Source organism: Ovis canadensis, chromosome 16, assembly GCF_042477335.2.
Source record: "Ovis canadensis isolate MfBH-ARS-UI-01 breed Bighorn chromosome 16, ARS-UI_OviCan_v2, whole genome shotgun sequence".
NCBI classification, from domain to species: domain Eukaryota; kingdom Metazoa; phylum Chordata; class Mammalia; order Artiodactyla; family Bovidae; genus Ovis; species Ovis canadensis.
Genome location: NC_091260.1, coordinates 40,708,665 through 40,721,507, shown reverse-complemented (window position 1 = coordinate 40,721,507; position 12,843 = coordinate 40,708,665). Strand labels below are relative to the sequence as shown.

The following is a 12,843-nucleotide window of genomic DNA, read 5'->3' as shown; positions in this document are numbered from 1 at the left end:
CAAAAGCCAGGGCCGCCGGAGCACCGGGGGAGAGCGGTCTGAGCCCCGGGCGAGTCGCCTCGGGAGCCCTAATCCTCTCCCGCGGGCTTGCCGAGCGGTCAGTGGCGCACCGCGGCAGCGAGGCTGAAATATGATAATCAGAACAGCTGCGCCGCGCGCCCCGCAGCCAATGGGCGCGGCGCTCGCCTGACGTCCCCGCGCGCTGCGTCAGACCAATGGCGATGGAGCTGAGTTGGAGCAGAGAAGTTTGAGTAAGAGATAAGGAAGAGAGGTGCCCGAGCCGCGCCGAGTCCGCGCCTCCGCAGCGCCTCCGCTCCGCCAACTCCGCCGGCTTAAATTGGACTCCCGGATCAGCGAGGGCGCGGCGCAGCCGGGCAGCGGGCTCTCTCAGCCTTGGCAACCCCAGGGGCCACTGTTTCCCACTTAGCCACAGCTCCAGCATCCTCTCTGTGGGCTGTTCACCAACTGTACAACCACCATTTCACTGTGGACATTACTCCCTGTTACAGATATGGGAGACATGGGAGATCCACCAAAAAGTAAGAGGCGATTTTACCTTGTGGGGCTCGGTGTGCTGTTCTTGTGCGGGGGTCTCTCTCAGGCACGGGTGCCAAGGGCTCTTTGGAGTTGGAGTCATTGCTTGGAGAGAGAGAGAGAGAGAAGGTGGCTTTTTCTTGTTGCCGCCACGCCTGCATGCTTGCTGTCGGTTCCGATCTTCGGGAAACTGATCGTACCTTGTGTTTGAATTCGCCTGCCTGTCCTCCAAAACCTTAGCCTTCCGGTGCTAAGCGGCGGTTTTCTCCCTGGGACTCCGGAGCTCTCCGAGAAGGTTATTCTGTTGCAAAGATCTGCCAGCACGTACAATACCCGGAGATGTGAATTAGCATTAGACTTGCAAAAGAGAACGAGTGACAACTGTATTGATGTCTGCTCTTGCTAACAATATCCAGTCCTATGTGCTATTTAAGAGCGTGCTTCATGGAAAATATAGACATCCCTGCGTTCACTTAACGCTTCTAGTCAAAACCTTTTCTTTGACTTGACTTATCCATAATCTTTCCCAATGATTATGGCAAAGAGGGAGGAGGGAGGGAAAAGAAATAACAAAATGAACGGGTTTGATTGCGTGCTAGGCTTGCAAATGCAGACTATTCAAATCGGCATTTTATATATATTCCACCTCCTTTTAAAAATGAGTCAAGGTTTTGATGGCACACTTCAATTACCATCCCAAAGTGCAATACTCTTAAAAAAAAAAAAAAAACAAAACTCCCAGAGTACGCCCTATAAGAGAACGACACTAAAAGTGTATTTATCTCTGTAGGAAGTAAACGGTTAGTCAATCATGTATTTATTTTCATTTCAGAAAAACGTCTGATTTCCCTGTGTGTTGGTTGCGGCAATCAAATTCACGATCAGTATATTCTGAGGGTTTCTCCGGATTTGGAATGGCATGCGGCATGTTTGAAATGTGCGGAGTGTAATCAGTATTTGGACGAGAGCTGTACGTGCTTTGTTAGAGATGGGAAAACCTACTGTAAAAGAGATTATATCAGGTACGCCATTTATACCGTTTACTTCATTTTGTGAGAGTCCCCTTCCTCTCCCCATTCGTTATTTATTATTTTGTGTGGCTTTGTCTTTTGCCAGAGTATGCCTTAATGGGTACTAGCGTGCAGAAAGAAGTTACCCCTGTAAAATGTAATACGTAAATTAAACTGTGCTGTTCATTTTACTTTTCAGAGGAAAAAAATGAGACTCAATATAGTGGTTTTCATAAATAATGTGGTTTGAAGCTTCAATTGCTCTTCGAATTTGTGATGCTGAAATTATTTTCCTGTTACCCTCCCCTTTCCAAAACAAAGTTTAAAAATTCAGGATGGATAAGTTGGGGTTTCTAAACTTTTTTTAAAAGGTTGGATTTTATTCTATCATACAGTGTTTTTCCTTTTTATTTTAATTCAGTATTTTATTAGTAACTTCCAGATTCTCTGAAGACATCAATGCAATAGGTAAAATAAAAGTTTGACCTAGACATGTTTAAAAGTGTACTTTGCAAGAGCAAATAGAGGTGTTGCCCTTTATTTTTGGGTAAGGGATCCTTGCTTGGAAAATTTAAAAACCAACCCAAATATTCTCTGTTAAAACCACCCGGAGATTTAATCTTTTTAAATATTAACCCTTTGGTGACATCTGACTGTCTTCTTATCTTATCTGAGCTGATGAACTAGACAGAGCAGATCAAATTGCCCATCATCTGTCTATGAACAATCGCTATATTTAGATAATTGAACAGCTTCCTTTCTCACATTAAAATCTGGTTAACTGATAAAATGAGCGAATTGCCCATACTGACAAGAATAAAATCACATAAGGAACGTCCTGAGTTTTTTTCTTTCAATTTATTCTGCATCTAAATTTCATGCATTGCCAATCTCAAATTTTCTCAGACTTGTGTATACATATGTCAGAAATTTTATTTTCTGCCTAAGGAAGGAAGTAGAATTTCCAAAGAAAATATTATTGTTTTAAGAACAAAACAGAAGAGATAACACCTTCATTATTACATTGAATAATAAAAATATTATCTTTAAAAATAAGTTGTCTAGTGGCTATTAACAAGTAATTAGCTTTGAAAGTTACAGAGTTTATGGAGCTGAGAACTTAAAGTTTAGTTAGGCTTTAAGTATGCAGTTAACGATTTTTTTTTCCCCGTGCTCACTTGGTGTTCAGTATTTTTTATTTTCAAACCATGAAGTGGAGAGCATAATTTTAGTAGATAAAGGTGAACAGTGCAGGGGGAAAAAGTTTATTAATACTTCGGTGATGGGAGAGGAGAATGAGAGCAAAGAGGGGAAGTGGGGAGCTGGAGGAAGGGGGAGGGATTTTCCCAATTGTTTGGTCACAGGCAAGGTAAAGTCCTCATCCTATGAAATGGCAGATCTCACATGGAGTAGGCGGAGGGAAGGAAAACTTTTGAATCTACCTTCTAACCTCTGACAAATGAGCCGTTTTCAATTGTTTACTTGATTGGTGTATGAGCTCCAGATTCTGGAGAGGGGGCCACTGCTCCTGTGGGGGTCGTGTTTTGCTCAGCTGTATTCAGACGTGCATGTGCCTAATTCTGCATACATGCTTGTGGAAGGAACCAATTGCTTTTACCTTTTCTTCTCCACTCTTTCAACTGTGTGTGTGTGTGCGTGCACACGCTTGCCTGCGTGCAACTGTGTGTGTCCCTTTGAAATCCTGTAGTTGTAAGAGAACAGACTGTTGAGATTTCCCAAAACCTTTCTCCCCTTGGGGGAGCGAGGTTCCCCTCACTGCCCCTCTTTGTGTGGGTCTTTGCCTCTCCTCCATTCTCTCTGTTTGTAGGAATGCCCCCCGCGCTGGTTATTAGTGGCATACGGAGAGGGGGCCAGGGCAGGGCCTCTAGATGAAACCTACAAGGATTGTCTGTTGGTAAGGAAAGGTGAGCCGCAAGGAAGACTTTAGAAGTGGGTCTTTTCATTTTTCTGGCAGGTCACGGTTCTCAGACAGACAGAAATAGAGGTAGATACTTAAGCGACTGATGGAAGGAACCCAAGCAGATTAAAATAATAATAAGAGGAAGAATGGAGAGGAAACTTTTTGGTAACATTGTTGCCTGAGGAAACAGTCTTTAGCTGGGGAAACAGCAGTGGGCTCCTGATGCAGAAAGGACTCTGGAAACCCTCAGAGGTTTCATTTTGTTCTAATGCCTGTGCATTTGTGTATGTTCTGTGGGGTGACAATCTCATTGCCCAACCTCATTTTTTTTTTGAAAGGAGGATGCAGGTTGCAGTTTTAGAGACGTTTCTAACAGCAGGAATTGGGGGATAGGAAGGTGAAAATGTGGGACCAGTGGCTCCCGGAATTCACCCCGGGATTCCTTCCTGCCAAGAGCAGCAAGAGCCACCCGGGTACTGGTCGCTGGAGCAGCCGCCCAGGCTTCCAACACATCAAACATTTCTCTCTAGTTTGGACTGGGCATTCTCAACTAAGAGGTACAGACCGACACACAGAGGTTCATAGGCAAGGGAAACGGAGCGGGAAAAGAGAAATCTAATCGTTTCCATCCTCCCGTTCCCAGGTTGCCTGCTAATGCTGATTTCAGTGTCTCAGGGCGTTGTGGCCGAGGTCGCCAGCGACCCTAGACCCGGGGCAGCGCCCGCCTGAAGTGACTCCCTCTCTCTCTTTGCTTTCCTCCCTTCCCGGCCCGCTCCCCATCCCACTCCCGAGCAGGTTGTACGGGATCAAATGCGCCAAGTGCAGCATCGGCTTCAGCAAAAACGACTTCGTGATGCGCGCGCGCTCCAAGGTGTACCACATCGAGTGTTTCCGCTGCGTGGCCTGCAGCCGCCAGCTTATCCCCGGGGATGAGTTCGCGCTGCGGGAGGACGGGCTCTTCTGCCGCGCCGACCACGACGTGGTGGAGAGGGCCAGCCTGGGCGCCGGCGACCCGCTCAGCCCCTTGCACCCGGCGCGGCCGCTACAAATGGCAGGTACTCCTGGGAGCAGAGGGAGGCCCTCCTCGGGGAGGCCGGCGCCAGGCAAGGCCCGCGCCGCGCCGCGATCTTGGGACCCACGCGGCGGCCGCTGCAGCTGCCAGTTAGACGGAGCGTTCTGGGTGCGGTTTGCACAGTGCTTCCCTCTTTTTGCGGCCAGGTCCCATGCACTCAGTGTCTCCCTTGACTCTCCTGGCACACCTACACTACACGTCTGTGTGTCTGTGTGGGTGCCCGCGAATCTACACCGCTAGTGCATGCATGTATACACACGCCCAAACAGTACTTCTAGTTCACCTTGGCCTCCAAACCGTGGCTTTCTGACAACGGGCTTCTGCTTCCCTCCAGGTATTCTCTGCGGCTGCCTAATTAAAGGGGTGGAGCTCTGGGTCCCTGGAGCTTCCTCCTTTAACCCAATGAAGGAAGCTTGAGTCAAGTTAGCCCCTCAATTCCTTTTCCTTGCCAACTGCCCCACACTCCAAAATATTTTTAAACTGTATCTTCATCCCTTTGTGAGACAGGGGACCTAAAAAGATACAGTTTTAATAATTGCAAGCCTTCGCACAGAGCCGTCATTTAAAACTGTCAACAAGCTAATCTGCAGTAATTGACTTTTAAAGGGAGCCTGCCTCTTTAAACCGTTCATTCTACTTGATTTGGTGAGAATTTCATCTTCGGGCCTGTTGCCGTGACACCGAGTTGACCTCATAGGTGTTGACCTGACCCCGGGGGTCCCGGAAAAATGCAAGATTTGTAACATACAGATCTGAGGGCCCCGTGGCCCAGGAAGGAGAGTAGAAATAGAACAGGGTTGGTTGGCCCAGAGTGGGGGCCACAGGTAAGAAGGCCGACAATGTTTCCAAATCTGCCTTCTGGTCTTGAATGGAACTATCCCGGTGTATTTTTAAAAGTATCAATCCGCCGGGAACCCTGGTGGTGAAAACTCTACAGCTCTTCCCGCTCTGCTTTTCTGGCAGAATTCTGTCGGGGGGATGGGAGGGGTTATGACTTAGCTTGCAGGGGAGCAGAGCCAGTGGTGGCAACTTCTGTTAGTGCAACCTGGACTCTGTTGTGGAACACGTAGAGTATTGGGAGGGGGTCAGGAGCATGCCCCAACTGTCTTTTCTCTAGAGGTCGGGCAGCTGTAAAGAGTTTCTGTTTTCCTTTTCTGGGGAGCAGATAGCATCGGGAACCGTCTAGGTAGATTTAGTAGATCCAGGTAGAGTACGAAGGATCAGAAGCTGGAGAGACGGCCGAAATACCGAATTTCTTTATCCTCTTGACATAACTGCCCTCTGGGGACTGAAGTTCAACGCTCTCCGGCAGAATTCTTCTCTGCCTTAGTTGCAGACATCCCACGGGGGTAGTGTGTCTCGTCACTGGGTGTTCTGCCTTTCCTTCCCTTGTAGGGCCTGTGAGTTGGGGGAGGGGAACCTGGGCCCCATCTGCGTTCTAGGAAAGGCGAGAAGGGAGGAGAAACTAGGAAGAACGATGCCACCCTTGCTGTGAGCTGGGGGACAGAACCTGAGAGATGCGCCCCTTTGCTAACTCCGCCGTGTTGACTCGAGCGGGGGCGGAGGCCGCTTTCTTGGGTCCAGACTACTTAGCATTGACCTCTTAAGATTAGAGAGCGAGATTTCATTCTCCCTTTTGCGTCCCGCACCCCCACCTCTGCCGCCTCTGCTTTGTCTGTCGAGGTCGCAAAGCGCTGGCCATTGTCCCGTTTTCCCGGACCGGCGCGGGCAGGCGGGCGGCCCGGCCCGCGCTCACCGCGCCCCTTGCCCCGCAGCCGAGCCCATCTCCGCCCGGCAGCCGGCCCTGCGGCCGCACGTCCACAAGCAGCCGGAGAAGACCACCCGCGTGCGGACTGTGCTGAATGAGAAGCAGCTGCACACCTTGCGGACCTGCTACGCCGCCAACCCCCGGCCCGATGCGCTCATGAAGGAGCAGCTGGTGGAGATGACCGGCCTCAGTCCCCGTGTGATCCGGGTCTGGTTTCAGAACAAACGGTGCAAGGATAAGAAGCGGAGCATCATGATGAAGCAGCTCCAGCAACAGCAGCCCAATGATAAAACTGTGAGTGGCCCTGGGCCGGGCAGGGGGCTCAAGGGGGAAGCGGAGGAGGCGTGCGTGCTGTCTGCCCAGATGGGCCGGCTCTCTCCCTCCGGCTCCCGAGCAGGAGCTGGCCCTGGCGGCCCCTCACTCCCAGCCGCACCCCGGGGAGAGGCCACCGCCCCCCGGCCCTCCCGCCAGGGCCCCAGCTGCTCCAGGAGGCCCCTCCTGCGGGTTGGAGGCCCACCCGCCCCCAGCCCACATGGGTGGGCTCTCGAGCCCTACAGTTTCGCACCCCTGCCCCATCCCAAATTGGAAGGGCAGTCGTCCCCACTGTGGGCAGAGAGGCCTTGAGCTGGTTTGCCAAAGTTCTGGTTATCAGTTACTCAGACACCCGAGGGGAGGAAGGGAGGAATCCTTGCTTTCCTATTTAATCCAGGGTCACTCTGGGCGCCCCTTGGTGGGAGGCCTGCTGCAGAGCCCCCAGGCCAGGAAAGTCTCCAAGGTGACCCGTGAAAATAGGACACCCTCTGCTCCAGGTCAAGCCCAGGTCTCCAGAGATGTCAGGCCCCTGGCATCCCTGGACCAGGACAGCACCCACCAGGCAGGCCTCCTGGTTAAGTTAAAGAGTTGTTGTTTTTTGTTTTTTTTTAAGCTTTTCCTTTTTACTGCTTAGGCCCTATTTTTAAATGCCATAAAACCTGCTGTCATTAAATGTGGCAGACCAGCCAAGCCTGGGCCAGGGCACTTTCGAAGTTGGTTAGTGCATAACAGCACAATAGCCGCCAGACCCAAATGCTTAGAAGTGGGGGTTGGCTCCCAGAGAATTACCTGGAGAAAATCTAACCAAAAGTCTGATTCACTGAAACTGCCCAGAAAACCACCATGTCTAGAGGCTGAAGGGAGGCCCATGCTGCTCCAGCTTTCTGCTAAGATGCTGTGGCTTGGGAAGGCAGACAGGGGAAACTGAGATGACCACTGAATGTGAGGGGAAAGAAGAAAGTTCAGACAGCATTTCACTTCCTAAGGTTCAAGCATAGCTAATAGCTCAGCCCACAGAAGCAGAAAAACAAAACATAATAAAACTAAACTGAACCCTGGCTAATATCCATAGGTGCAGCAGATTAACTGAGTCAATAAAGGCAACTATATAGATAAGATAATACCAGGGTATATTTGTTTAGCCTGCATAGACAATGGAGGGAGGGAGTTTGCTCATTAACATGTTGGGTTTGGGGGGTGCCTATTCACAGAATATCCAAGGGATGACAGGAACTCCCATGGTGGCTGCCAGTCCGGAGAGACATGACGGTGGCTTACAGGCAAACCCAGTGGAGGTGCAAAGTTACCAGCCGCCTTGGAAAGTACTCAGTGACTTCGCCTTGCAGAGTGACATCGATCAGCCGGCTTTTCAGCAACTGGTAAGTGTCAGCTCCCAGAGTGGGGAGGCTGAATCTCCAAAGAAAGGAGATTCTGATCAAACTGTCACACAATTAAAGATTCTGGGAGTATGGAGGGGGCCACTCTAGCCCTAGGGTTGGGGAGAGCCAAGGGAGGCCTGATGGAAGGAAGGAATACAAGGAAAACAGGCCTCTTGTGAGTCTATTCTATGAGACTTTGTAATTTGACCATTTATGTTGAATTTTTTATCAATCAGGCCTGCTCTTAGGGATTAGCTTCAAGATACCTAACTTACTCGACACATGTGGGAAGGGGTGTACTGGGTTGCAGCATCATACATCTCCAACTTACAGAGTCAAAAGGGACATTAGAGATCACCTTGGCATTTTGATCAGCAGCTAGTAAATAGACTCCTTCCTCAGCTCCTAGAGAATGATCTTGTTAAGGCCCTAAATCAAGGTGATTATAATAATAATCAGTGTTGTGATACATAATCAATTTTATTATCAATGGTTAGGGGGCACCCATAGTTGGAATTTTCAAACGTATCAATAAAGAGTTTAGTTATTCAGAGATATGACTGATGCTTTTTGTAACTATATCCCTTTCTGGGACTGTATCTTAATCTAAAATGTTGGACTGCTTAAACATTTTTTTAGGGTATAAATTCAAATAGCATACACAGTCATATTCTGTGGGGCATGTATAGCAAAAGTAACCAGAGTTCTATCAATCAGATAGAAAAGCCTCTCTTAGCATTAATGTTTTACACATCCAGAGAAGAGAAAATCAACTCACCTTTCACCTACAAAAGGCTTAAGGGTAAAGATAACTAAGATTATTAAGTTATGTCCTTGTGATATGACATGTTCATAAGGCTTTTTTTTTTCTTAAATAATAAACAGCCCTATAGAATCTTGTTCTATAAAACATGATCCATCATAAAAACTTGTTCCCTTCTTTGAAAATAAAGCTTGAATTGAGGTTAGTATTTTACCCTCACATTTACCTGGAGGGCATTTTCTTTCTTTGTGGCCACAGTTGGGTGATGGACCACAGGCAGTGCATTAAAAAGGGTTTGGCCCAGGTATCTGTTTGCAAATGGGCCAGTCTTAAGGAGGCAAATTTGAAAAGTCCCTTGACCATCACAGTGGGAAAGTTCAATAAGGTAGGAAGAAAAGTAGACCCTGGAATTGGGAAAAAGAGCTGATTTTTAATGTCACGCTAATCTTGCCAGTTATTTGGATCATAGAAGGCAGGTAAGGGGAGGTTTCAGGGCAGCCAAGTGTTTGCACCTTCTGAATCTTTAGTGTCAGCTGAGAGCAGCCAAAGAGTTGGGGGGCGGGGGGTGGGGAGTGTTGAGAGCAGAGTGGAGAAGAAGGTTTACAACAGAAACACAATACTTTGGACTTAAGAGAAGGAGCCAGATATTTATAATGTGGGTGACGTTATAATATATGGGTCTCCTCTCGGAAGGAAGAGCCTGATTGAAAGAGAAAAAGAGGCCAAAAGGCAGCAGGACCAACAAGAAGGAAGAAAGCCCCTGCTGTGAACTCTCTGAGGAGTTAATCATTGTTCTCTGGAGCCTTCTCTGAATCTCCCGTCACAGGATCTAAGCGTTATGTTATGGATTTTTCAACTCGAGAAGAGAGGCTTTGATGCCTGGAGACTGAGAACTCGCCTGCTCCCAGGGCAACATGTAGCCGGCAGGATAATTTTATTTTCAGCGTGCATGGTAGAGTTGCAATGCCATTTTACAGTGGGAAACACATTTGTTCTTAAATAATTTAATGCAACATAATGTTGGGAATTCAGTTTCATTTAAAACAGATCTCTTGGAAGATGGGAAAGTGAGAGGATTTCTTTTCATTTTTTTTTTCTTATAGGTTTTCTTTAAGCCTGTTAAAATTCAGTTATGTATGCGGATATCTCTATATCTATCTGTCTACACACACACACAAGACGAGTTTATAATCCTTTTGTGAATATGATCATAGCCTCCTTTATTCATATCTCAACCTTCTGTGCAGGTTAATTTTTCAGAAGGAGGACCGGGCTCTAATTCCACTGGCAGTGAAGTGGCGTCGATGTCCTCTCAGCTCCCAGATACACCTAACAGCATGGTAGCCAGTCCAATTGAGGCATGAGGAACATTCATTCAGACGTATTTTTTTTTCCCTGTTGGAGAAAGTGGGAAATTATAATGTTGAACTCCGAAACAAAAGTATTTAACGACCCAGTCAGTGAAAACTGAATCGAGAAATGAATGCTCCATGAAATGCACGAAGTCTGTTTTAATGACAAGGTGATATGGTAGCAACACTGTGAAGACAATCATGGGATTTTACTAGAATTAAAACAGCAAACAAAACCCAAACCCAACATAACGCTATCCAATGACCTTAGGAATACTGAAAGAAAAAAAAAAAAAAGACGTTTTTGAAACGTAGAGGATTTATATTCAAGGATCTCAAAAAAAGCATTTTCATTTCACTGCACATCTAGAGAAAAGCAGAAATAGAGATTTTCTAGTCCATCTTATTCTGAATGGTGCTGTTTCTATATTGGTCATTGCCTTGCCAAACAGGAGCTCCAGCAAATGAGCAGGAAGAGAAACTGGCCTCTTTGGCTGAAAGAGTTCTTTCAAGAAGGTGGAGCTGCTTGGTTTGCGATGTTTTTAGTTGACTTTAACAAGGGGTTAATTGAAATCCTGGGTCTCTAGCATGTCCTGTAGCTGATTTCTTTTTGCCTTTTGCCCCTCCCCCCTCTTTTTTTTTTGAGATCCATCCTCTATCAAGAAGTCTGAAGCGACTTTAAAGGTTTTTGAATTCAGATTCAAAAACCAACTTATAAAGCATTGCAACAAGGTTACCTCTATTTTGCCACAAGCGTCTCGGGATTGTGTTTGACTTGTGTCCGTCCAAGAACTTTTCCCCCAAAGATGTGTATAGTTATTGGTTAAAATGACTGTTTTCTCTCTCTCTGGAAATAAAGAGGAAAAAAGGAAACTTTTTTTTTGTTTGCTCTTGCATTGCAAAAATTATAAAGTAATTTATTATTTATTGTCGGAAGACTTGCCACTTTTCATGTCATTTGACATTATTTTTTGTTTGCTGAAGTAAAAAAGAAAAAGATAAAGGTTGTACCGTGGTCTTTGAATTATATGTCTAATTCTATTTGTTTTGTCTTTTTTTTTTAATATTATGTGAAATGAAAGCGCCATATGTAGAATTATATCTTCAGGACTATTTCACCAATAAATGTTTGGCATAGATAAATAAATAAATGCAATGATCCAGGGTCCCTCTTTTATATGTTTACAAGTTAAGTCATTAAAATGTCTGAAATTAAGGACTGCATGTGAATGGGGGTGAACTGACATACAATAGGTGTGATATTTTATTGCAAATAGTTAAGGTGGAGCTTGCAAATTTGCATTTCAATAGTTGGGGAAAACTGGTCGGAAGCTTATTAACTCTCAGCTGTGATAATGTTATTGGCTTTTTAAAAATATCCTCAGTCCTTTCCCCACCATTCTTTCCTCCTCTTCCTGCCCTACCCTCCATCCTATCCCATGCCACCCCACCGAAAATCGGAAGAAGGTCCTGCTTAAAAAGGATTTTGATCGAGTCAGTATTTTTATCTTAGAGTGCTTTCTACCAAAGTCGCCTGCTTGGGATTATTGAAATGACCCATATTTCAAGTATAAGCTCTCGCTAAAAGAGAGGCTTTCTGCCTAGCCAGTGAAGTATGACCATTATTTACCAGTGGAGGCTGTCAGCCGATAGAGAAATGCTGCTTTATTTGCGCAGAAGACCAGGCCAAAAGAGGGGAGTTTTCTCACCAATTCCCAGACGAGCCAGCGTGGGTCTTTCCTTGCCTCTCCCTCCCACCGCCGCTTCCAACTGGTTTTCTACCCGCCCCCTCCCCTTCTCTCTCCCCCAACTCCTGTCCCCCAAACCTTAGGAGGGTGGTGGGTTAGGGTGGAGAAGCGCTGCGGGGGCTCGGTCGGGAACTGCCTTTTATGGGCAGGGGTCCGCGTCGCGTGCTCCACCGCCCTGTCGGCGGTCTGAGTTTCGTGGACGTGCGCGCTCACACCTTTCCCGCTGGCATTGAGCCGCAGCTCCTGTGCTAGAGGCAGAACCCAGGGACAGAGAAATGGCCTTGATGGAAATCAGCAGGCTTCTCGGTTCGTTTGCGGGTATAGAGCCAGGATTTGGGGGTCCACCCTGTCCCCTCTGCTCCCTCCGCCCCAGCATGATACCCTGGCTCTTTAGAAACGGGATGCATTTGTACGCGCGAGTGTAATGCCTTTTTAAACATCTGACAACTCGTAATAAACACGAAAGCTAACGTACTCTCATCGTGTGTCTCGTGGCGTGTGCCCCTACGGACCCTTGGCGATTGGGGCAGAGGCCGGGCTGGAGACGGAAGAGCCCCGCGGCTCCCCACCTCTCAAGTCGCTTTCACCCGCTCCAAACCTGCCGCAAGTCGGGAAACGAGCTTCAATTAGGCTTTTGTTTGGCCTCGTTCTACATAACGGGTTAATTACAGGCTCTAACGTGGGGGCAGAGAGAAAACAAACTTTGCATTGAAAATGCTACAGTGCATTAGACATGCCCGTTGATTACTTTGATTGTTGTGTCTAATTCTTGACAGAGGGGTAATAATTTGGCCGGCAGTAATAATGGCTTGTAGTCATCTGTTGAGAAAAACAGGAGTTATGTCTTATCTCACAGGGATCGAGAAAGGCTCCCCCCCCCCCATTTTTTTTTCTTTTCTTTCCTGTCTCACTCCTCTCGTTTCTTGCACCAAACCGGACTTTTTCAGCTTCCCATTCACTGTTTCTATTCACCTGTCTTTTCGA

The 12,843-nt window shown here is 47.1% G+C and overlaps 1 protein-coding gene across 1 annotated transcript; it reads left to right on the top strand.

Annotated features, from left to right (window-relative positions):
• Window positions 1-229: 229 nt before the first annotated feature.
• On the top strand, window positions 230-11,152 carry ISL1 (ISL LIM homeobox 1). Its single transcript, XM_069556066.1, has 6 exons — window positions 230-539; window positions 1,367-1,556; window positions 4,261-4,520; window positions 6,313-6,599; window positions 7,829-7,996; window positions 10,007-11,152. Exons 1-6 carry the CDS (start codon window positions 512-514, stop codon window positions 10,121-10,123), a joined length of 1,050 nt encoding a protein of 349 aa, XP_069412167.1. The 5' UTR covers window positions 230-511; the 3' UTR covers window positions 10,124-11,152.
• Window positions 11,153-12,843: the final 1,691 nt, after the last annotated feature.